At 39.8% G+C, this 24,258-nt stretch overlaps 1 protein-coding gene across 1 annotated transcript in view; it reads left to right on the forward strand.

The window, feature by feature from the left end:
• The window catches only part of LOC123934211 (S-adenosyl-L-methionine-dependent tRNA 4-demethylwyosine synthase TYW1-like), a 200,662-nt gene that overhangs the window by 60,464 nt on the left and 115,940 nt on the right, over nt 1–24,258 (forward strand). Inside the window, exon 10 of the mRNA XM_045994245.1 lies at nt 13,768–13,886. Coding sequence (XP_045850201.1) covers nt 13,768–13,886 — 119 coding nt within the window. The remainder of the gene's footprint in view (nt 1–13,767; nt 13,887–24,258) is intronic.

Here is a 24,258-nt window from a genome sequence, read left to right on the forward strand (position 1 = left end):
TTCTCCTCAAGGTTTTTGATGGATTTCTGTCTCAAATTGAGGTCTTTCATCCATTTTGAGTCTTATTTTTTTGTGTGGTGTAAGGAAATCATGCATTTTCATTCTTCTGCATGTGGCGTCCAATTTTCCCAACACCGTTTGTTGAAGAGACTCTTTTTCTATTCGATGTTCATTCCAGCTTTGTCGAAGATTAGTTGACCATAGAGTTGAGGGTCCATTTCTGGGTGCTTTATTGTGTTCCATTGATTTATGTGTCTGTTGTTGTGCCTGTACCATATTTTCTTGATGATTACAGATTTGTAGTAGAGCTTGAAGTCTGGAATTGTAATGCCGCCAACTTTGCTTTTCTTTTTCAACCTTCCTCTGGCTATTCAGGTCTTTTCTGGTTCCATATAAATTTTTAGGATTTTTTGTTCCATTTCATTGAAAAAAGTTGATGGTATTTTGATATGGATTGCATTAAATGTGTAGATAGCTCTAGGTAGTATTGACATTTTCACAGTATTTGTTCTTCCAATCCATGAGCATGGAATGGTTTTCCATTTCTTTTTGTCTTCTTCAATTTCTTTCATGAGTATTCTGTAGTTTTCTGAGTACATATTCTTTGTGTCTTTGGTTAGATTTATTTCTAGGTATCTTATGGTTTTTGGTGTAATTGTAAATGGGATTGACTCCTTAATTTCTTATTCTTCTGTCTTATTCTTGGTGTAAAGAAATGTAACTGATTTCTGTGCATTGATTTTATATCCTGACACTTCACTGAATTCCTGTATGAGTTCTAGCAATTTTGGAGTGGAGTCTTTTGGGTTTCCCACATAAAATATCATATCATCTGCAGAGAGTGAGAGTTTGCCTTCTTATTTGCCGATTCAGATGCCTTTTCTTTCTTTTTGTTGTCTGATTGTTGAGGCTAGGACTTCTAGTACTATGTTGAATAGCAGTGGTGATAGTGGACAGTCCTGCCATCTTCCTGACCTTAGGGGAAGAGCTCTCAGTTTTTCCCCGTTGAGAATGATATTTGCTGTATATTTTTCATAGATGGCTTTGATAATATTGAGGTATGTGCCCTCTATCCCTACACTGTGGAGAGTTTTGGAGTTTCTATTTTATTTATTTTTTCAGCGTAACAGTATTCATTCTTTTTGCACAACACCCAGTGCTCCATGCAAAACGTGCCCTCCCCATTACCCACCACCTGTTCCCCCAACCTCCCACCCCTGACCCTTCAAAACCCTCAGGTTGTTTTTCAGAGTCCATAGTCTCTTATGGTTCGCCTCCCCTCCCCAATGTCCATAGCCCGTTCCCCCCTCCCAATCCCACCTCCCCCCAGCAACCCCCAGTTTGTACTGTGGAGAGTTTTGATCAACAAAGGATGCTATACTTTGTCAAATGCTTTTTCAGTATCTATTGAGAGTATCATATGGTTCTTGTTCTTTCTCTTATTAATGTATTGTATCACATTGATTGATTTGTAGATGTTGAACCAACCTTGCAGCCCAGGAATAAATCCCACTTGGTCGTGGTGAATATTCTTTTAACGTACTGTCGGACCCTATTGGCTAGTATTTTGGTGAGAATTTTTGCATCTGTGTTCATCAAGGACATTGGTCTGTAATTCTCTTTTTTGATGGGGTCTTTATCTGGTTTTGGGATCAAGGTAATGCTGGCCTCATAAAATGAGTTTGGAAGTTTTCCTTCCATTTCTATTTTTTGGAACAGTTTCAGGAGAATAGGTGTTAAGTTCTTCTTTAAATGTTTGGTATTCCCTTGGGAAGCCATCTGGCTCTGGGCTCTTGTTTGTTTGGAAATTTTTGATGACTCCTTCAATCTCCTTACTGGTTATAGGTCTGTTTAGGTTTTCTATTTCTTCCTGGTTCAGTTTTGGTCGTTTATACATCTCTAGGAATACATCCATTTCTTTTGTCTAATTTGCTGGTGTATAGTTGCTTAGAATATATTCTTATAATTTTATTTCTTTGGTGTTGGTTGTGATCTCTCCTCTTTCCTTCATGATTTTATTAATTTGGGTCCTTTTCCTTTTCTTTATGGTAAGTCTGGCCAGGGGTTTATCATCTTATTAATTCTTTCAGTGAACCAGCTCCTAGTTTCGTTGATCTGTTCCTCTGCTCTTTTGGTTTCTATTTCATTGATTTCTGCTCTGATTTTTTTTTTTTTTTTTTTTTTTTTTTTTTTTGCTGTTCTTTCTCTAGCTCCTTTAGGTGTAGGGTTAGGTTGTATATTTGAGATCTTTCTTGTTTCTTGCGGTGAAAGGCTTGTATTGCTATATACTTTCCTCTCAAGACCACCTTTGCTGCATCCCAAAGATTTTGAACAGTTTTCATTTTCATTTGTTTCCGTGAATATTTTTAATTCTTTCAATTCTTTCATTTCCTGGTTGACCCATTCATTCTTTAGTAGGATGCTCTTTAGCCTCCATATATTTGAGTTCTTTCCAACTTTCCTCTTTTGGCTGAGTTCTAGTTTCAAAGCATTGTGGTCTAAAAATATGTAGGGAATGATGCCAATCTTTTGGTGCCGGTTGAGACCTGATTTGTGACCCAGGATGCCATCCATTCTGGAGAATGTTCCATGTGCACTAGAGAAGAATGTGTATTCTGTTGCTTTGGGATGGAATGTTCTGAATATATCGGTGATGTCCATCTTGTCCTGTGGGCCATTTAAAGACTTTATTTCTTTGTTAATCTTTTGCTTGGATTTCCCTCTGCTAGCTTTTGATTTGTTCATTCTTTTTCTAATTGCTTAAGTTGTAGTGTTAGCTTGTTTATTTGAATTCTCCTTCTTTCTTTGTAACACAAGCATTTGTAGCTATAAATTTCTTCCTCAGCACTACTAAATTTTGGGTTTTTTTGTGTGTGTTTTTTTCATTTTCATTAATTTCTGAGTATTTTCTAATTTCTCTTGTGATTTCTTCCTTGATGCATTGATTGTTTTAAAGTGTGTGGTTTAATTTCTACACTTTTGTAAACTTCCTCCCATTGTAGTCAGAGAAGATACTTTGTATGATCTCTGTTTCTTAAAATCCACTGGACTTAATTTTTGGCCTAATTTGCAGTCTGTCCTAGAAATGTTCTGTGTGCATTTGAGAAGATTGTGTATGCTATTGCTGTTGGCTGGAGTGTACTACATGCATGTCTTAGACCTAATTGGTGTGCTGCGTGAAGTCCTGTTTCCTTCCTTGTCTTCTCTCTGGTGGTTCTTTTCATTGTGAGTGGTGGGATATTAAAGTCTCCAACTGTATTGTGGAGCTATTTCTCCCCTCATTTCTGCTTCATATATTTTGAAGATAGGGCATTTGGTGTGTAAATGTTTATAATTATTTTGTATTCTTGCTATTTTGAATCGTTTATTAATATATAATGTCTTTTGTCCCTTGTAATCTTTTTTGATTTGATTTGTCTTTTGTCCCTTGTAACCAAAATCTATTTTATCTGCTAATAGTATAGCCATTCCTTCTCTCCTTTGATTACTGTTTGCATGGAATATCTTTCCGACCTTTAACTTTCAACCTATCTATGTCTTTTGGAGGTAAAGTGAGTCTCTTGTAGACAGCATAGAGTTGGATCATGTCTTTATATCCATTCTGTCAAGGTCTGTCTTTTGATTAAAGAGTTTAATCCATTTCAATTTAAAGTAATTACTGGTAAGGAGGTGCTTCCTTCTGTCATTATACTTTTCCCCCTATATCCCCTATTGCTTTTTTGTCCCTCATTCCCTACATTTTTGTTTTTTTTAGTTGATTTTAGTAGTGAAATGTATAAATTTCTTCTTAATTTCCTTTTGTGTATATTGTATAGCTACTTTTTTTGTGGTTACCATGGGGATTACATTTAACATTAATGTAACATTTTATTTTAAAGTTACCACCGCTTAACTTCAATAACATGCAAAAATTCCACCTTTTTTTTTTTAAGATTATTTATTTATTTATTTATTTGACAGAGAGAGAGATCACAGGTAGGCAGAGAGGCAGGCAGAGAGAGAGGAAGGGAAGCAGGCTCCCTGCTGAGCAGAGAGCCCCATGTGGAGCTCAATCCCAGGACCCTGAGATCATGACCTGAGCCGAAGGCAGAGGCTTTAACCCACTGAGCCACCCAGGTGCCCCCAAAATTCCACCTTTAAAGCTCTGTCCACACCCCTTTCAGTTAATTGATGGCACAGAACTCTATCTTTATACCTTGTGAGCAGAAAAACATAAACTAGTAATTCCTTTAATTCAGTTATCTCCTAAATTATGTAGGGAACAAGATTTGGAATTACAAACCATAGTTGCAAAATACTGGTTTTATAGTAATAATTTTTTTCTTTAAATGTATTAGTCTTTAAATCATGTAGAAAACGAAAGTTACAAACTATTGACACAATAACAGTCGTTTTCACAACTGTTCCCATACTTACTTTTATTGGGATCTTCTCCGTACGGCTTGGAGGTACTATGTAGTCCCCTTTCACTTCCCTGCGGGAACCCCTCGAGCGTCTCTTTTGGAGCAGGCCTAGTGGTCATGAGCTGCTTCAGGTTGTGTTCATCTGGGGATGTCTTGATTTCTCCCTCCATTCTGAAGGATGGTTTTTGCCAGATATGGAATTCTTGGTTGACGGTTTTTTTTCTTTTCGCACTTTCAATATCTTGGCCCACTGCCTTCTGACCTCCGAAGTTTCAGACGAGCGATCTGCCCATAATTTTATGACAGACCCCTTGTACGTGATGATTCATTTTTCTCTGGCCACTTCCAAGGTTTATTCTTTGTCTTTTGAAAGCTTGAGTGTGATGTGTCTTGGTGTGGGTCTCTTTGAGTTCATCTTAAAGAGTTTATTGAGCTTGTTGGATGTTTACATTCATGTCTGTCATCAAATTTGGGGAGTTTCCACATATCGTTTCTTTATATATTCTCTCTGCCCCTTCTTTTGGGACATGTACAATGTGCATGTTGTTCCACTTGACGTGTACCACAGGTCCTTTGAGCTCTCTCTGCTTTTCTTCATTTTTCTTTTTTTTTTTTGCTCCTCAGCCTTGGTAAGTTCTACCCTTCTATCTTCAGGTTCGCTGATTCTTTGGCGGTTCAAATCTGCCGTTGAATCCCTCTAGTGAATTTTTCATCTCCATTATCAAACTTTTCAACTCCAGAATTTCTTTTTGGTTTCTCTCTAGGCTTCATAGCTCTTTATTACTATTTCCATATTGTTCACACATTGTTTTGTTTTCACATCTTCCCTTAGTTCTTTGGGAAACTTTAGGACCATGTTTTTAAGGCCTGTCTAATATATCTGCCGTAAAGTATTTTTCAGGAATAGGTTCTGTTGAATTATTTTTTTCCTTTCAAACGGAACATGCTTTCCTATATCTTTGTGTGCCCTTTGGCATTTGAATCTAGTCACGTGGTAACTCTGGAAATCAGATTCTCCCTTCTACAGGGTTTGCTGTTTTTTTATTATTGTTTTTGTCTTACTGAGTTTTGAAGGCTCTCTCTGTAAGGATCAGGCTGAGGTGTAAACTTAATGTTTTACATCTTTTTCTGAGCCTTTCCCTGGGCATGCAGAGTAACTTTCTGTTTCTCCCTGCATGTTCCACTGTATGTGAATATTCTAGTCTTTAATGTCTGGTTCCATGAAACAGAGGATGGAGAATGCAACGCAGAGGTCAATGAACGCCCACGATGGGACAGTGTAAAGTGGAGGGGGTAAGAATAGGTAGAGGCCCTTTCAGTCTCCTGGAAGTCACTTCAGCTAGAGGGGTAAGGCCTTGCACAAATCTGGATGGGGAGTGGTGCGACAACATTGATTGGCTCTATGCTTTTTCGTACCTCTGTGATCAGAAGCTACAATTAGCAGTCACAGCACAGGTCCCTAGGATTTTGCAGGACAGGTCCTTTTTGCCTACCCGAGCTGCCACAAACGGTGTGCAAGCTGCCTCAGGAACACACGTGTAGCTCTCTGCCACATGGCTGGGGGTGGGTAGCTCCTGCTGTGCTAAGAGCTGAAATGAACTGTCCAAGCTTTTTCCTGGAACTTGCAGCCCTCCAACCGACTGGTTTCCGAGTAGTTGCGTTAGACATATTCTAACAGTGCAGTTGTCCGGGTGGGGCGACTGATTCCTGGTGGGTCCTCCTCCTCCGTCTTCCCTGAATTCACCTCCTGTTTGTATCCTGTTTGTTTAATCAGTTGGAATTCATTTTGCTCTAGAATAGGAAAGAAATACCCGAGTTAGGGGTCAGTAGACTTTTTCTTAAAGAGCCAGTAGTGACTTTTTAACTTCTGTGGGTCGCACGATCTGTGGGGCAGCTCCTCCGCTCTGCCATAGCAGAAGAGCCGCTGTAGGCAGTAAGTACACAAATTGGGGGGGGGGGGCAGTATTCCAGCGGTCCTGTACTTGGAGAAGCCAGCAGCAGACTGGTTTTGTCCCATCGCAGGTGTTCATTGACCTCTGCGTTGCATTCTCCGTCCTCTGTCGAAGATTTGAGTCTGAAATTTTATCCACTTGTGTATAGCCGGTTAGCTGGCCACAGGGTCATCGATGCTGGCAGAAGGCACAGGCAGTTTATGATAATAATAGCTGTAGCCAGAGTGTCATTATTTACTCTGGTTCCGGAGTCCTTGGTGCCCCTGGGGCAGCTCTGGAAGGGCCAATAGCATCTCTGTATGTGCTATAGGAGAGGAACCCCAAGTTTCGGGAAAATGAAGCTCTTAGAGTTGACAGTAATCCTGCCTGACCTTTGTCCTAGAGGGACATCTCCTTATTATACTGGATAACAAACACACATATCATTGGCTCCAGAGAGAGACACTGTATCTCCTAAGGCCATTCACTATACAAACCTTTTTGAAAAGATAGTCTAGAATAAAGGCAGTCAGTGCTGCTTGCGTGAATTCAGAGAGAGACCCATGGAGTTCTGTCTCCCAACACCCCATCTCCATTCCTCCCCCTGCACCCCTGTCCCCAAATTGATGTGCATAAAGCCTGCCAGATGTGCATAAAGCCTGGCTGTGCTGGGCTGCAGCTGTATTTTCTTGGGCTCTCATTTGCCTGGAGGCCAGGAATTCATGGATTCATAACTCTGAGGCTATCTGTAATTTCTGCCCCTGGATTTAGAACATAGATTTAATTCGAAGTGTGTATTACCCTCAGGCCTTTTCCTTTTCCATCCTCGTTATTCACTAATTTTCACATGGGAGAGCTCTTCCTTTCAGAATGTGTTATCTGGTGCTCCCTTCGGCAGCATATATACAGAATGTGTTATTTGAGGATTTGTGCTCTGGACAAGGGGGCCTAAACTCCTTTCTCCCTCTTCCTTCCTACTATGAATAACTCTGAACCTGGGAAAACATAAGAGGCACCAGATGAGAACTTTGAAATATGGTAAGAGGAAGTCTAACTGGTTTGGACTCCAGGAGTGGAAGAACGATAGGGCAGTAGGATGTTTTACGTCTGTCTGTCTAAAGAGGAAGGCTGAGACCCCCATTTCCTAATCCTTAATTTAGCAACAGAAAACCACCTAAGGAGGCTCATTAACTCCTGGCACAGAACGAGAGTCCCTTCAGCGGGATCAGGCAAGTCCAGGACCATTGCCAAGGGGATCAGCTGGGAGCCCCCCGACAGACAGTAAGCAGCCAGGACAAGTGGTCTCCTTCCCTGCTGGACCTGAAATTCTCCTCCGCTGTTAGGAGATACCAGGATCGCCAGGTGAACGTGGAAAGAGAGAGATCCCTTCCTACCACCTCCTTTTCCAACAAGGGACCTGACTTGTGAAATGCTCTCCATCCCTGCCGGGCCTGAGGCTTCCTCTCCCAGCTGAGAGATACCATAGTGGCTGAGTGTCACTGGCAAGATGGGTCAGTGGGGAAGCAGTCCAGCTGAGGATGCCTCTTTGCCCTGTGGCCTGAGACTCTCCTGTCCCACTTAGTTACTGGAGCTGTCTGGGGCAGTCGGCTAGAAGCACTGTGCCACACAGACAGCCTAACCGGGGAAGCCAGCTGGCATGACACTTTCCTCTTCCATTGAGAGCCCCGTCAGGGAGCCATCCTGGAGAAACCCCTTCTACTTCTGAGATGGTAGCAGCAGAGACCAGTGGAATCCAAATTAAAATTACATTGCAGAGGTTCTGAAAATTAAATTGCCTTTGGAACCACAGCACACAAAACTGGTCCCAGTCCTGCTTGAACAGGAGAATTAAATAGGACCTAGAGTCCCCTAACACAGTAGATGGAATGTCTGGGATGCAATGAAAATCACTTGTCACCCCAAGAACGAAGAAAATCACAACTTGAACAGGAAAAGACCGTGAACTGATACCAGTACCAATGAATGAGATCCTAGAATCTCGAGATGATTCTCATTCTTCATCTATCATCATATCAGGATGATGGAATGAGATGACGGAATTTAGAATCCTGACAAGGATTATAAAGCAGTTGTCATAAAAATGCTTCAGCAATCAGTTACAAATTCTCTCGAAACAATTGAAAGAATAAAAATTCTCAGCAAAGAAATGGAAGTTATAAAAAGAACCAAGGGGGAGTTATAAAATTGAAGAATACAGTAACAGAAATAAAAAAAACTCAACCGAATGGGCTCCGCAATGGAGTGGAGATGACAGAGGATAGAATCAGGGGTCTTACCACATCAGTAGTATGATCTGTAAACAGCACAGCTCGATAGAATTTACCTGATCTGAACAACAGAGCAAACCGCAAACAGGATAAAACTAAAGAAATCCACATCATAATACCTTAGAATTAATGATCTGAAAAGTAAAAAGAGATCTTGAAAGAGGGTAGAGAAAAATGATGTGTTAATACTTATTTGACATCAGATTTCTAATCTGAAATCATGGAGGCCAGAGGGAAGTAGTACACATTTTTCAAATGTCGAAAGAAAATACGTGATGAGCATTAATTCTGTATCTGGCAAAACTGTCCTTCCAGAATGAAGATTAAATAAAGACCTACGTGATTGAGAACAGAGAATCTGTTGTTTGCTGACCTGCCCTTAAACCCGGCTAAAGGGGGGCTCCTGCGTGGCTCAGTGGTCTAAGCCTCTGCCTTCAGCTCAGGTCATGGTCTCAGGGTCCTGGGATCGAGCCCCGCATCGGGCTCTCTGCTTGGTGGGGAGCCTGCTTCCTCCTCTCTCTCTGCCTGCCTCTCTGCCTGCCTTTCTGCCTACTTGTGACCTCTCTCTCTGTCAAATAAATAAATAAATTAAAAAAAAAAAACGGCTAAAGGAAGTTCTAATGAAATGATACGGATTATTGGAGCACAAAGAAAGTCAGGAAGAATAATGGAAAGATCAGGAATATGGGTATGTGCAGGAGATGATCATTTTCTCATGATTTTTAGAAATCATATTTGATGTCTGAAACGAATTAAAATACCACATAGTACTCAGGGCAGTGATATTTCATTTAAAAGAGGAAAGGTTAAAGGGAATGGAAGTGCCACACTTCACGTGAGGTATAAAATATTAGTAGCAGCCGACTCTGAGAGTCATGTATGTATGCACATATCCACACGCACACACATATGTACATGCAGTATACACAAAAGTCCTGTGTATATGCAAGACTCAGAATAACTGCTACAAAACTATACCCAGAGCTGCCAACAACTTTACAAAGGGATACACTAAAAGAAAAAAAACCGCAAGATAAATGCAGATGGAATACTAAAAGTGTTTAGGTAACCTGCAGGAACGAAATCAGGAAAAGAGTAATGAGAATGAGAACAAAAAGGAAGCAAGCAGGAAGCAAATAACAAAATACCAGACCCGAGGACTAATAAATTAGTGATTGCTTCAAATGTAAATATTCTGAAGATTTTATTTATTTATTTGAGAGAAAGAGCACAAACGGGGGAGCAGCAGGACGAGGTGGAGAAGCTTCCTGCTGAGCAGGGAGCTCACCCGGGCTCGATCCCAGCAGTCTGAGACCATGACCCGAGCTGAAGGCAGACACTTAACCTACTAAGCCACCCAGGCGCCCCTCAAATGTAAATATTCTAAATATATGAACTGGCAGATAACTGCAGAGCGGGTAAAAAAACGTAGGACCCCAGAATACATTAACAAGAAACTCACTTCAAATCCAGTGACATGGGTAGCTTGAGTAAAATGATAGAAAGATTCGTAGCATGCCAACAACAACCCAGAGAGCAGGATTGCCTCTATCAAGTCAGATTAAGCAGACCACAGAGCCAGGAAACATACTAGAGACGGAGAATGACATTTCGTAATAATAAAAGGATAATCCACAGTAAGTGACGTTACATCAGACACTGGAGGCTTAGAACTGATGTAGTAGGATGGAAAAACCTTAGAAAAATAAAAATTCACAGTTACAGCCGGGGACCTTTTTTAAAAGAGCACACATGTGAGCGGGGGGAGGGGCAGAGGGAGAGAAGAGAACCTCAAGCAGACCCCCTGCTGAGTGCGGAGCCTGACCACCGACCGGGGGAGATGGTGACCTGAGCTTGATCCAAGAGTCAGATTCTTACTGGCTGAGCCATCCAGGTGCCCCTGTAGTTGGGGACTTTGAAACCCCTTTCAGCATCTGCTGGAACTACTTGACTGAAAATCACAAGGATATAGAAAATCTGAGCAACACTAGTAACTAATAGGTTCTGGTTGACAGATAAAGAACATCTTACCCGCAGCAGCAGAATATACATGTTTTCCAGTGCCTGTGGAACACCGGCCAAGACAGACCGTGTCCTCGGCCAAAGAACAAATCTCAGTGGATTTACAAGAGTTGAAATCCTTAGGTTGTTCTCTGACCGTAATGGAATCAAGCTAGAAATGAATAATAGAAACAAAAAGAAAATCTCTGTATGGAAATTAAACAGTGCATTTCTGAAAGCCCTGGGCCACAGAAGAACTTGTAAAGGAAATGAAAAAAATACATACAAGCGAATGACAGTACAGAGAAACCAGATGTGGGGGGTGAGTCAGGCAGGGGTCCGAGGGAGGTTTACAGTGGCAAGTGCTTACGCTGGAAATGCGGAAAGAGAACAAAGCAGAAATCGATGAAAATCTGAATGCGCGTACATGTGAATGGAAATCTCAGTAAATGCTGATACGTTAGAAGACACAGTGCGGGAAACTGTCACTTTCCCCCCGACTGATCTGTACGTTCCGTGCAGTTCCTACTAGAATCCCAGTGAGGGTTCTATAGAAATAGACAGACTTACTCTCAGGTTTGCAGGGAATGGTCCTGGCCCTAAAATAGCTTAAGCAGTGTTGAGGAAGAGAAAGAAAGTGGGAGGAATCATATACCTCCCTGTGATGCTGTGATGCTGTGATGCCTGCCCAGCGGGGAGCCTGCTTCTCCCTCTCCCTTTGCTCCTCCCTCTGCTTGTGCTCTCCCTCCCTCTTTCTCTCTCTGTGTCAAATAAATAAAAATAAAATCTTTGAAAAAATAAACTTCACATCTTACATGAAAATTAACTGAAAATGCATCATGAACTAAACTAAAGCTATAAAACTTACAGAAAAAATAGTTATTTTATTTTTAAAAGATTTTATTTATTTATTTGACAGAGATCTCAAGTAGGCAGATAGGCGGGGGGGCGGGAAGCAAGCTCCCTGCTGAGCAGAGAACCCTATGCGGGGCTCAGTCCCAGAACCCTGGGATCATGACCTGAGCCAAAGGCAGAGGCTTTAACCCACTGAGCCACCCAGGCGCCTGAAAAATAGTTTTAAAAAGAGAAACATGCCATCCTTCTTCTCATACGCTTCTGTCCCTTTATCCTTTTAGCTCTCTGGTATTCAGTGTGCACAGCACCCCTCTGGGAAGTTTTCTCCGCTCCTGCAAGGCCAGCTGGCTTGGCGTCCATCTCACGGGCTCCAGTAACGCCGTGATGGACACTTGGCTTTTCTCTGCTTGCCCAGCATCTGGGCCTTTTCGTGTTTGGGGAATTCCCTGTGACATTAGCTTTGTTTAGCGCCAGGACCCACTGCCTGCTACCAAGCCAAGAAGGAGAGATACTGTTTCCTGGTATCTCGGGCTGGCAGTGGGTGTAACATATCATTTAGGGTGGTGCTTGCCTTTGCCTGAGACTTGGAGTGTGAGGTAAGTGAGGAAAAGGACCTGGGCATGGGCACCTCATGCTTGGGCTGGTGGCAGCAGCCTCTGCTTTTCATGGCTGGTGCCGGTGATGGTGTCCCGAGAGTGACGGATTGAGGGCTGGTCCTGCTGCCAGCCAGCCTTATTCCTGCCTTTCTAAAGATTCTGTGAGCTGTGGGGTCCTTTTAATAAATCCCGTTTCTTTTCAGCCACAGTCAGTTTTGTTGCTTGCAAGAGACTCTCGATTGATTCAAATGCCCTGTTGTAATAGCATTCCCCGTTTTGCCTCTTTACTTGACATTTCCTCGTACTGGATCATGGTTGGGGGCTCCGTCTTACTCATTCTTGTACATTCAACACCGCGTCCTCGAGGTTCATTACCTTCTCAGTAAATAATGGAATCTGCAGGTCTTCAAGTTTGTTTCTCCTTTAGTGCTGGTTTCCCTCTGACTTCAGCATTTGGAAGGCTTTTGTTTTTAGTTTCCGGTGCTGTTTGCAGGATTCGAATGTTTTGTTTGCCTTTTGGATATTTTATTGGGAAGTTGAAAGAGAATTTGTGGTTACCTTGAACAATATTTTTTCTTACTTTTCTTCATGTAAGTACCAAGTGAGATGGACAAGGGAACTGTTTTCGTCAGGGCAAAAAATAAGACTTTGTGATCAACCAACATAGTAATGAAGCTGGTAGATTTTTTTGGGTAATTTTCTTTCATTGTGGATAGCATTATGATGTTAGCACACTGATATATATATCACACATGCGCATGTGCACGCACACGCACACACACACACGGGCTCCTCACGTCTCCTCGTTTGTTCCTGTTATTAATTCAGTCATACTTCAGTCGCAGCTGAGATGAGTCAACATCAGAGTCACCCTGGCTAGCTCTGTTTTGACCCTTCAGTGGGGATGCCTTTGAGCATACCTCCTTAGCACCCTTCCTCTTTTCTCCACTAATAGGAGCCAAGTCACCATAACCTTATTCGCGTAGCTTCCCCCCAGATTTCGCTCTTACTGAAATCCAGCCTGTCTTGCAGAATTTCTAGATGGATCTTCCTGATGAGACCTCAGAAAGCTTGATAATATCTCGTGATTCCAGCCCTAAGTTGATCTGCACTATTTCTTCAACTTTTCATTCTTACTACACTCACCGTGGTTTTACGACTCATATATTGAATAGTGTCCTTTTTGGGAAAAGTATGTCTTTTACGTTCATGCTGCTTGTCCCCTTAACAGTCTCAGTATGTTCAAGTTCTGCCCTTCAGTTGACACAACGTGCTTCAGGCTGCACGCCCTTTCCCGCCTCCCTCACTCAAAGTGGAGATGCCCTTTCGTGTGAGTGCTGTGCCCTCTTCTTGGAGCCTGTCGTACCTACCCCTTGGTTTTCTGTATTATTGGACTAATATTATTTGAGGCAGTTGAATGGGTTTGAAAGTGTAAGCATCAGTGTCCTTCTCTATACAGCTTTCAGAGTTAATGAATCATAGGTTTATTTCACTGGGTTTTAGAAAACTTAAAGGACCATCAAAACCCAAAGCACCATCAAAACACTATAATGTTAATTTTCTGCATCATGCCGATACCAGTATTTATGGTTATGAAATGCACATTTTTTTCTTAAATATGATATACTTGGTTTTCTGTTTCCTTGCCTTGAGAATTTTATCCGGATTATCCTTTGTTTTTTCACTTTCACAGTCGATGCTCCGAGGGAGAGGAGGTTGCTATAAACATACATTCTATGGCATTGAAAGTCATCGCTGCATGGAAACTACCCCAAGCTTGGCTTGTGCAAATAAATGTGTCTTCTGTTGGCGGTAAGTAAAAATGAATGGCTGTGGTGACCAAATATCTAACCATCTGTAATAATCAATTTCTGTTCAGATTGCTCGCAAATTTACCTAAAGCTCTGCTGTTTCTATAATGAATCTTTTTCATTCCTAATATACTCATGCGTTTGGTGGTTTTCTGTGATTAGTTTTATCAGGGGGTTGCCAGTTTTTTGTCTTTCATGAATCCTTTACATTATATTTTTGTTTTCTTGTTCATAATCTACTACTATTTTTTTTGCCCCCTGTTCTTTTTGGAACTTAGATCATTAACTCATTAATACTAGTCTTCTATAAGTCTTTAATCAAAAATTTTCATCTAAGGACTTCTTCAGCTACATCCCATAGATTTTGATTAGTTAATTTAAAAATGTAAAAATCTGAATGTAGTTGACGTACATGATAGTTTCAGATGTGCAGCATAGTGACTCAGCAAGTTTATGCCCTAGGCTGTGCTCACCACGACGGCAGCTCTCGTCTGTTACCGTGCAACACTAGGACAATACCCTGGACTGTATTCCCTATTCTCTACCCTTTATTCTTACGACGTATTTATTCAGTAACCGGAAGCCTGTATCTCTCACCCCCCTCACGCATTTTGCCTGTCTCCCATCCCTGTCCCCTTCTGGGAACCATCATTTCTCTGTATTTATAATTCTGATTCTCTTTGTTTCTTTCTTGATTCATTTGATTTTAGATTACAGATATAAGTGGAATCATGTGGTGTATTTGTCTGGGTCTGTCTGCCTTATTTCATGTAGCGTAATACCCTCTAGGTCCAACCAAATTGTCACATACAGTAGTGACTCATTCTTTTTGTGGCTGAGTACTAGTCCATTCACATGTGTTCCACAACTTCTTCATCCGTTCATCTACGAGGGGACACTTGGGCTGCTTCCATTTCGCGGTTATGATAAAGAATGCTGCAGTAAACAGCAATACATACATCTTTTTGTTTTCTTTGTGTAAATAAGTGCCCAGGAATGGAATTATTGGATCATATGGTAATTCTATTTATAATTTTTCGAGTGACCTCCATACTGTTTTCCACTGTGACTGTACCAACTTAATATTCCCATCAGCTGTGCAGAAGGGGTTCTTTTTCTCCATACCCTTGCCAATGCTTGTTATTTCTTGTCTTGTTTATTCTATTCTGACAGGTGTTAGGTGATAGCTCGTGTGGTTTTGATGTGCATTTCCTTCATGACTGGTGATGCTGAGCATCTTTTCATGTGTCCGTTGGCCATCTGGATGTCTTCTTCTGAAAAGTATCTGTTTAGGTTCTTTGCCCATTTTAAATCAGATTATTTGCTTCCTGGTGTTGCGTTGTATGAATTCTTTATATATTTCGGGTATTAACCCCTTATCAGACATACCAGTCTCTTTAGTATTTTCTCCCAGTCCTTTGTCAGTTACTTTTAAATTTCCTCTTTAGCTCTTTGGCTCATTCTCTGCCTGATTAATTCTCTCTGATTTCGTCCTTGGCTTTCTTTTATTGTTCTGCATTATAGTGGTAGGAGAAGTAAACCGTCTCTATGCGTTCATTAAATACCTTTATAATAGTTTGACACCTTATATTCTTGGTTTTTGTTTTGTTTTGTTTTTTTAAGAGAGAGAACTTGCAAGCTGGGTGCAGGGTTGGTGGGGCGGGGGGGTGGGAGGAGAGACGGGGAGGAACAGGACGAGGGAGAATCTTAAACAGGCTCCACACCCAGCACAGAGCTGGCTGCAGGGCTCTGTCTCACAGCCCTGAGATCTTGAGCCAAAATCAAGAGTTGGACGCTTAACTGACCAAGCCACTTTTGTAATCTTTGTCTCTGGCCCTAGTCTCCCTTCCGAGTTTTCATTCTCTGTTTGCAGTTGCCTGTTGGATATTTGGATATATTCTTTCCGCTGATCCCCAGGTACTCCCACAGTGGGATTTATTATGCTATCTGTGAACCTCCTCCTCTGGTTTTGTTATGGCTCCATTAGCTGTCCAGTGGCTTAGGCTGAAAAGCTCTTTCTCTAACTCACTGTATCCACTTATATGCCAAATTCTGTGTTACTTTCTCTCTCTCTCTCTCTTTTTTTAAGATTTTATTTATTTATTTGACAGAGAGAGATCACAAGTAGGCAGAGAGGCAGGAAGAGAGAGAGAGGGGAAGGGAAGCAGGCTCCCCACCGAGCAGAGAGCCCGATGTGAGGCTCGATCCCAGGACCCTGAGATCATGACCTGAGCCGAGGGCCGAGGCTTTAACCCACTGAGCCACCCAGACACCCTCATTTTACATTCTTAATATTTCACCCTTTAGCAACCAAAATGATTTAATACTTGCCAGTCTATGCCATTTCTTCATTTATCATATTGGTATAAGAGCTGTAATTCTTTTTTTAAAAATGGTTTTATATCATTGATCATAAAAGTAATCCGTGCTTACTGTAGAAACTTTTAGAAAATACCAGAAGGTGTAAAATATTAAGAGAAACAACTCTCTGTAATTCCAGAGTCCAGACAAATCACTGTTAATGCCTTGGAGCCTTTCTTTCTCTTTTATCCCCCCCCGAGTCTTCTTATATTTTCAAAAAACGTGGTTGAAATCATTCTCCACTTTCTGATTTTTATCCTGTTTTTATTTTTATTTATTTATTTATTTATTTTAAGATTTTATTTATTTATTTTACACAGAGAGAGAGAGATCACAAGTAGGCAGAGAGGCAGGCAGAGAGAGAGAGGGGGAAGCAGTCTCCACATGGAACAGAGAGCCTGATGCGGGACTCGATCCCAGGACCCTGGGATCATGACCTGAGCCAAAGGCAGAGGCTTAACCCACTGAGCCACCCAGGCGCCCCTGTTTTTATTTTTTAAAATATGAGACTCTTGCTCTGTCATTAAATTCTTACAGGCATAAACTTTTTGTTTTGAAATAATTTTGGGTGCACAGAAGACTTATAAAGATAGTAGAGTTTCTGTATATTTTTCACCTAACTTTCCTTAATGTTAAGTAAGACCTTACTTAACTATGGAACAGTTATCAAAACAATTATAAAAAATAATCAAAATGAAATTAACATTGATGCGGTCCTATTGATTCAACTAGAAACTCTGAGTTTCATCAGTTTTCCCACTAACTCCCTTTTTCTTTCAGGATGCAGGTTGGGATCCCTCATCGCATATAGTCATTATATCTCTTTAGTTTTCTGTTGTCTGTCACAGTTCTTCCGTCCTTCCGTGTTTTTCATAACCTCAACACCTTGGAAGACTGCTGGTCACAAATCTTGTCTAGTGTTTTCTCCTGGTTAGAGTGAAGTTACGGATTTTGGGGAAACTACCATAGGAGTGATGTGACCTTCTCAGCAGGTCCTATTGAAGGGATACACGATAACATTCTGTTCTATAAAAAGCATTAGCTTTTATCATTGGATTAAGAGGGTGCTTGCTAGGCTTTCAAGTGTAAAGTTACACCTTAACATTTTTCCCCTTTGTGTAATTAATAGATATTTTCGGAAGATACTTTGAGTCTATGCAAATATGCTGTTTCTCTTTAAGCATTTGCCCACTAAATTTTTCATTCATTGGTGGATTATTACAAATTATTACTTTGGTGGTCCACTGATTATTTTTTTTTACATTTAATAATTGGACTGCTTCTTTAAGGAAGACTCATTTCTCCCTCATTTTAAAATTTATTATTATATTACTTTGGACTCAAGAAAATCCAATACTGTTGTTATTTACTTCATTGCTCATATTTTTCTAGCTTTGGCCATTAGTAGCTCTGTTGGGTTGGCTTCTGTGTCTTTTCTTGCATTTACAAAAAACGCTTGCGTGTTACCTGATTCCGTAAGAGGCTCCAGGTCCAGCTCGTGTTTTCCTGCCCAGCTTTGGGGTCAGCCACTTTTCTAAGGAACTCTTGTTCCTGTTACTGAAGAATGATCCTTAGACTCGGAAATTTGGATGCTTGATCCGCTCCTTTATATTGGGGTATTAGTGCTTCCAGGGCCTCTCAGCAGATAGAAGTAGAAAATGTATGTGTATCTCTTGGTGTAGATTAAAATACACAACTAAGAGTTTTTACTAGTATCTTCAACTCCCATCAGCATCATAGAATTCATTCTAGTATTTCTTTTGTGCTTTTTTGTTAGTTTTTTCTTGGACAGTCAGGAACCCAGCCTGGCCCTCATCATCTACAACATAATAGCTTCAACCTTAGTTATATGCATGTGAAGGACTTTAGAATTACAAACTCACACCTTTGTGAGAAATAAATTTATCTAGGATGGATTTATCTGGCTTTGGCATTAGGATAATGCTAATCTTACAGAATGAGTTAGGAAGTGGTCCCATCTCTTACGTTTTTGGAAGTTTGGGAAGAATTGGTATTGATTCTTAAAATGATTAGAGGAATGCACCAGTGAAACCTGTTTTGGGGCTTTTCTTTGTAGAGAGGTTTTTGAATACTGATTCAATTACTTGTCATAATTTGGTTAAGATTTTCCATTTCTACTTGAGTCAGTTTGGGAATTTGTATGTTTCAAGGAATTTGTTCATTTCATCTAGTTTATCTAATTTGTTGGCATATAGTTGTTTATAATATTATCATGATCCTTTATTTCTGTAAGATTGGTAGTGGTGTACTGTTTCATTTCTGAGTTTACTGATTTGAGTCTTCTTTTTTTTTTTTTTTTTTTTTTTTTTTGCTCAATCTAGGTAAATGTTTATTGGTGTTGATTTTTGCAAGAACCAGCTTTTGGGTTCATTATTTTTCTTTTATGTTTTTCTGTTTTCAAGTTTCATTTGTTTCTATTCTGATTTTTGTTATATCCTTCCTTTTGATGCCTTGAGCCTAGTGTCCTTCTCATTTTCTAGTATTTATGGTATGTAGGTAGGTTATTGATTTTTTTTTTCATGTGAGTGTTTACAACTACAGATTTCTCTCTGAGCACTGTTTTAGCAAAATTCTGTTCATCTGTAGTATTTTGTAATTTCCCTGTGATCCACTGGTTGTTTAAAACTGTTGCTTAATTTCCATTTATTTGTTGATTTTCCAGTTTTCTTTCCTGTTCTTTATTTCTACTTTTATTTCATTGTGGTTGAAGAAAATATTTTGTATGATTTCAGTCTTTGAAAATTTATTGATACTTGTTTTATGGCCTAACATAGGGTGCATCCTAGAAAATAGTCTATGTACAATTGAAAAAAACGTGTATATTGGTTTTTTTTGGGTGTTTTGTTTTGTATATGTCATAGGTATTATTGGTTTATCATATTGTTCAAATGCACTATTCCTTTTTTGATCTTCTGCCCAGTTCTATTATTTAAAATATGGTTTTTGAATTTTAAATTACTAATATAGAACTGTATTTTTCTTTTAGTTTATAAATTTTTGTTTCATGTATTTTGGTGCTCTTATATTAAGTATGTGTATACTTATAATTGTTAATATCTTGATGGATTGATCTGTTTATCAATATATAATGTTCTTTTTCTTTTCTAATGGTTTTGACTTGTCTATTTTGTGTTATATGAGTATAGCTACCTCAAGTCTTTTTTGATTACTATTTGCATTAAATGTTTTTCTTCCTTTCACTTCTGTCTGTGTCTTTGGATCTAAAGTGAATCTCTTAGGCAGTATATTGTTGGATTTTTTTTTAATGAATTCATTCTGCCAATCTCTGGCTTTTAATGTAGATAATTTAATCCATTCACATTTTGCTCTTTGTTTTTGTAAATTTTATATCTTTTATGTTGTACACTTTATTACTGTCTTCTTTTGTGTTTGTTTTTTGGTTATGTACAATTTGACTCCTTTATTGTTTCCCTTTCTATACATGTTTTCATTATTTTCTTGGTGGTTATTCCTCTGGGGATTAAAACTAACCTCTTAAATTTACGACAGTCTACATTTAATTTTCTTTATCTGTGGCAGTTAAGTTCTGTGAAGTTGAACGAATGCTGCATTAGCAAATATTAAACTGACTTTTAGGGGAAGTAAAGGATGAAGTTCTTGGAGTCCTCTTGTCACAACGTATTTGCCATCTTCCCAGTGTGTAACTTTGTTCTCTGTGTTTCTGTGTAAAGATGCCTTATTTTACATAAACTATTGATTCATTAACATTGAACTTGTGGCCAACAGCATTGTAATTCATGCCTGAATGAAGCTTATCTAACACATATTTTCCCTCAAGGCACATTGTAGTTTCTTGTGATTCAGAACACTACACAGCACTTTAGCCCTGTGCTTCGGAGCTATTTTAAATAGCAACATCGCTAAGAAAAAGCACAGAATGCAAAAAGTGGGACATTAAGTTGACTGCCAAAAGAACGTTGTTTGCAGTATAAAAGCTTAAACAAGAAGGCAAAGAGAACATTGTGTTGTTTGACCTCATTTGGGATGTATGTACTAGACTCGGATTTTTTTGCTGCTCTCTGAATGACCATGAATGACCATAAATATTGACCTCAAGTATTGATTTTGGGGTTACAGATAAATTTTAGGAAGTAGGTAATTTTGCAAATATGGCATAAGCAAATAATGAGGATTGACTTTATTTTGAACAAATACCACCTTTGGTGAATCGGTGTTCAAAAACTTGGCTCATACAAAGCTTCATTGCTTCTCCTTTGTGTTATCACAGGTTACAGTTTTATGCATTGTAGGCTTATTAACAGAGATTTATGATTATTGTTTTATACATGTATTTTTTAAATTGTATAGGAAAAAAGAGGTGCTGGAGTCCAAAAAGTTCAGTTATACAGACTTTTTTGTATTTGTAACAAGCTTTATGTTCAATATTTTTTGTGTGGTGCAAGTCTATCTAGTGTCCCTTCCTTTCTGCTTAAAGGGCTGCTTTTAGCATTTCTTGTAGTGCAGGTCTGTTAGCGATGAACTCCCTCAGCTTTGCTTCTTCTGGAAATGCCTTGTATTTCCTTCAGTTTTGATGAATAGTTTTGCTAGATATGGAATTCTTGGTTGACATTGTTTTTCCTTTTAGCATTTTAAATATATTATCTCACTACTTCTTGACCTTCGTGGTTACTGCTGAGAAATTGGCTGTTAATCTTACTGAGGATCCCTGGCATGTGATGAATTCTTCTCTTGCTTCGTTCAGGATTCTTGAATGCTTTGTCTTTTCGCAATTTGGTTATAATGTGTCTTGGTTTGGATCTCTTTGAATTTATTCTGCTTGAGTTCATTGAGCTTGTTGGGCGTGTAAATTAATGTCTTTTATCTAATTTGGGAAGTTTTTAAAGTTTTTAGCCATTATTTCTTTGGGTATTCTTTATGCCCCTTTCTTTGTTTCCTTCTGGGACTTCCATTAAACATATGTTGGCATTCTTGGAGGGTGTCCCTCAGGTCTGGAAGGCCACATGCACTTTTCCTTTTCTTGCTCCTCACACTGGCTGATGGACACATCTTCAAGTTTACCGATTCTTCTCGAAGCCTGCTCAGTCTGCTGTTGCAACCCTCTGGTGAATGAATTGTTCATTTCAGTTCTTTTTACTTTTTAGTTCTGAAATTTGCTTTCTTTTTTTTTTTTAATTGTTTTTATCTCTTAATTGACATTCTGTATTTGTTCAGACATTTGTCTTGGTTTCCTTCAGCTCTTTGACCATGTTTAAGACAGTTGACTTAGTCTTTTTCTAGCAATTTAAGTGTGATGTTTGTGCTTCTTCAGGGACAGTTTTTATTATTTTTCTCCTGTGAATGCGCCATACTTTTCTTGCTTCTTCATATGCTTTGTGACGTTTTCTTGAGCACTGCACATCTTGGAGATTATGATGTGTTAACTCTGGAAATCAGATTCTTTCCATTGTTCAGGTTTGTTTTTGTTGCTTGCTCTGGGTTTTAGTTGTTTTTTTGCTCAATGAGTTTTCGAGACCATTTTTGTACTGTCTTGGGTATTACCTGTGAAGCCTGTGTTTTAGCAGCCAGGGAATATGTTGATAGAGATCACCTTGAGCACCTGGAGTGAAAGAAAAAAAGAGGAATAAAAGCCCTTTCCCAGTCTTTGCATATCGACTGTGTGTTGGGGGCATTCCTTCAAAACTTGGCCAGGCCGTTGCCAACTCTGCCTTTGTCTTCATTTCCTATTTGTGCTGAGCTTGAAAATCAGTTGTGGGTGAAAGTTTAGTGTCTTCTCAGGGCTTTTCTTAGCATGGATTCTGTCTGGGTGTGCAGTAGCCTGTCTTTATTCTCCGAAGTATGGGATGCTTTTCAGTGCTTTGACTTACCCGGTGCTCTTTCTCCGAGCATTTCTTTCCAGGCGTTCAGCTAACTGTTGTTTTCTTGAACTGTTAGGCTTTGGTGGAGTCAACAGCAGGTTGTTTACTTATCTACCGAGATCTGTATGGAGTTCCTTTTTTTAAAATTAGGACTACGGAGTTTTTTAGACGGATGAATAGTATAATGAACAAAGCCAGCCATGTTCTGTTTGTCTACCCCGTTATCACTATTTTGATGCAGATCCCAGCCATGATATTGTTCTGTCTGTACATACTTAAGTTGACAAATAATATTTAAAAAATGACCCTTTAAGAAAGAATATAGCCATAATACCATCATCTCATACTAAATTTTCTTCGTCTCCTATTAAAGGGAATGCATGTGTTTCCTTTTCTAGTTATCCAGGGCTATAGGAAAAAACAAACAAGCAGACCTGAAAAATATCTCTTTGGACATCCTGTTAAATCAGTGGTTTTCAACTGGAGCAAAATTGCTATTTTTCACTCTGTGGGGAAACCTTGGCCATTTGACAATGTCTGGAAGCATTTTTGATTGTTAAAGCTGAGGGCGGTATTTCTGGCATCAAGTAGGCAGAGGTCAGCGATGCTCTTAAACATCTTAGAGTGCACAGGGAAACCTGTACAACAAAGAATTATCCAGTCCAAAGTGTCAGTTGTGCGGCTGCTGAAAAGTCCTGTGGGCAGTGGGCCAGAGGGACTTTTCCAGTCAAAAGGACTGCGGCGGTGTGATGTCGTTAGTCATAGAGTCTGCTTATGAAATTTAAAATATTGTAGGATGAACATTTGCCAAACAAAAGCCATGTGAGGGGTGCCTGGGTGGCTCAGTGGGTTAAGCCTCTGCCTTCGGCTCAGGTCATGAACTCAGGGTCCTGGGATGGAGCCCCTGCTCAGAGGGGAGCCTGCTAACCCCTTTCTCTGCCTGCCTCTCTGCCTACCTGTGATCTCTGTCTGTCAAATAAATAAATAAAATCTTATAAAAAAAAAAAAAAGCCGTGTGAGCATGCAGACTGAAATATCAGATCACGTAGTACTTAGCTTGTAGGAGAAGGAATCAGGGACTTTGTGTCCCAGTCCTCACTGCATCACATTTTACAGCCTCTTTTAAATTCTCCCTAAGATTCTTTTTTTTAGATTTTATTTATTTATTTGACAGACAAAGATCACAAGTAGGCAGAGAGACAGGCAGAGAGAGAGGAGGAGGAAGCAGGCTCCCTGACAAGCAGAGAGCCCGACGCGGGCCTCGATCCCAGGACCCTGAGATCATGACCTGAGCTGAAGGCAGAGGCTTAAACACACCGAGCCACCCAGGTGCCCCTCTCCCTAAGATTCTTGACATGAGTAGTTGTGTGTGTGTTTGCTTTTGTTTCTGTTTTTTTTGAAGGCCAAGATTCAAAAGAAATAATGGGATTTAGTGGGTGGTACCCCTTCCTGTGTTACCTGTTCATAGCCAGTAGCCAGTCCTTCAGTTTCTGAGGCACTAAGTTTACCCAGGTGTTAGTTTTAACTTTAATTTTTTGAAAATTTATTTATTTGAGAGACAGAGAGAGGGACTGAGCAGGAGGGGCAAAAGGGAGAGGGAGAGAAAAATCTCAAGCAGATTCTGTGTGACCCGAGCCAAAACCAAGACTCAGACATTTAACTGATTGACCACCCAGGTACCCCTACCCAGTTTTTAAAAAAGGAAATGATATACTTAATGAAGTCATTAATGAGACTTTAGAGAAAAGTTAGTGGAGAGATTTCACTAAGCGTAGCTTCTGACAAAGAAGTACTAATACACCAACTTTAAGATTAGAATTCACCATCTGTCTCAGTTACAAATAATTTAATACACATGTTAGAAAAGGCCTAGAGAAATAGACTTAGATGCTTATGTGAATGTTTTACTTATCTTTATTTCATTTTACAGTTTCTTAAAAATAGCCTCTGATCCTCAGTTTCCTAAGTGTAAAATAAAACAATAACACCTTCCTTTCAAGGTTGCTCTGAGCCTTAATTGCTTGGGGGAGATGGTGCACGTGAAAGCTCTTCAGACTGCCGTATGATGTGCAGATGTGAGTTTTCCCTAATGACTTTCTGTAGCTTTGTTTGGATAATATGGGTAGCAGATGGTTATAGATAGATAAAATATTA

Source organism: Meles meles, chromosome 21 (genome assembly GCF_922984935.1).
Source record: "Meles meles chromosome 21, mMelMel3.1 paternal haplotype, whole genome shotgun sequence".
Lineage (NCBI taxonomy): Eukaryota > Metazoa > Chordata > Mammalia > Carnivora > Mustelidae > Meles > Meles meles.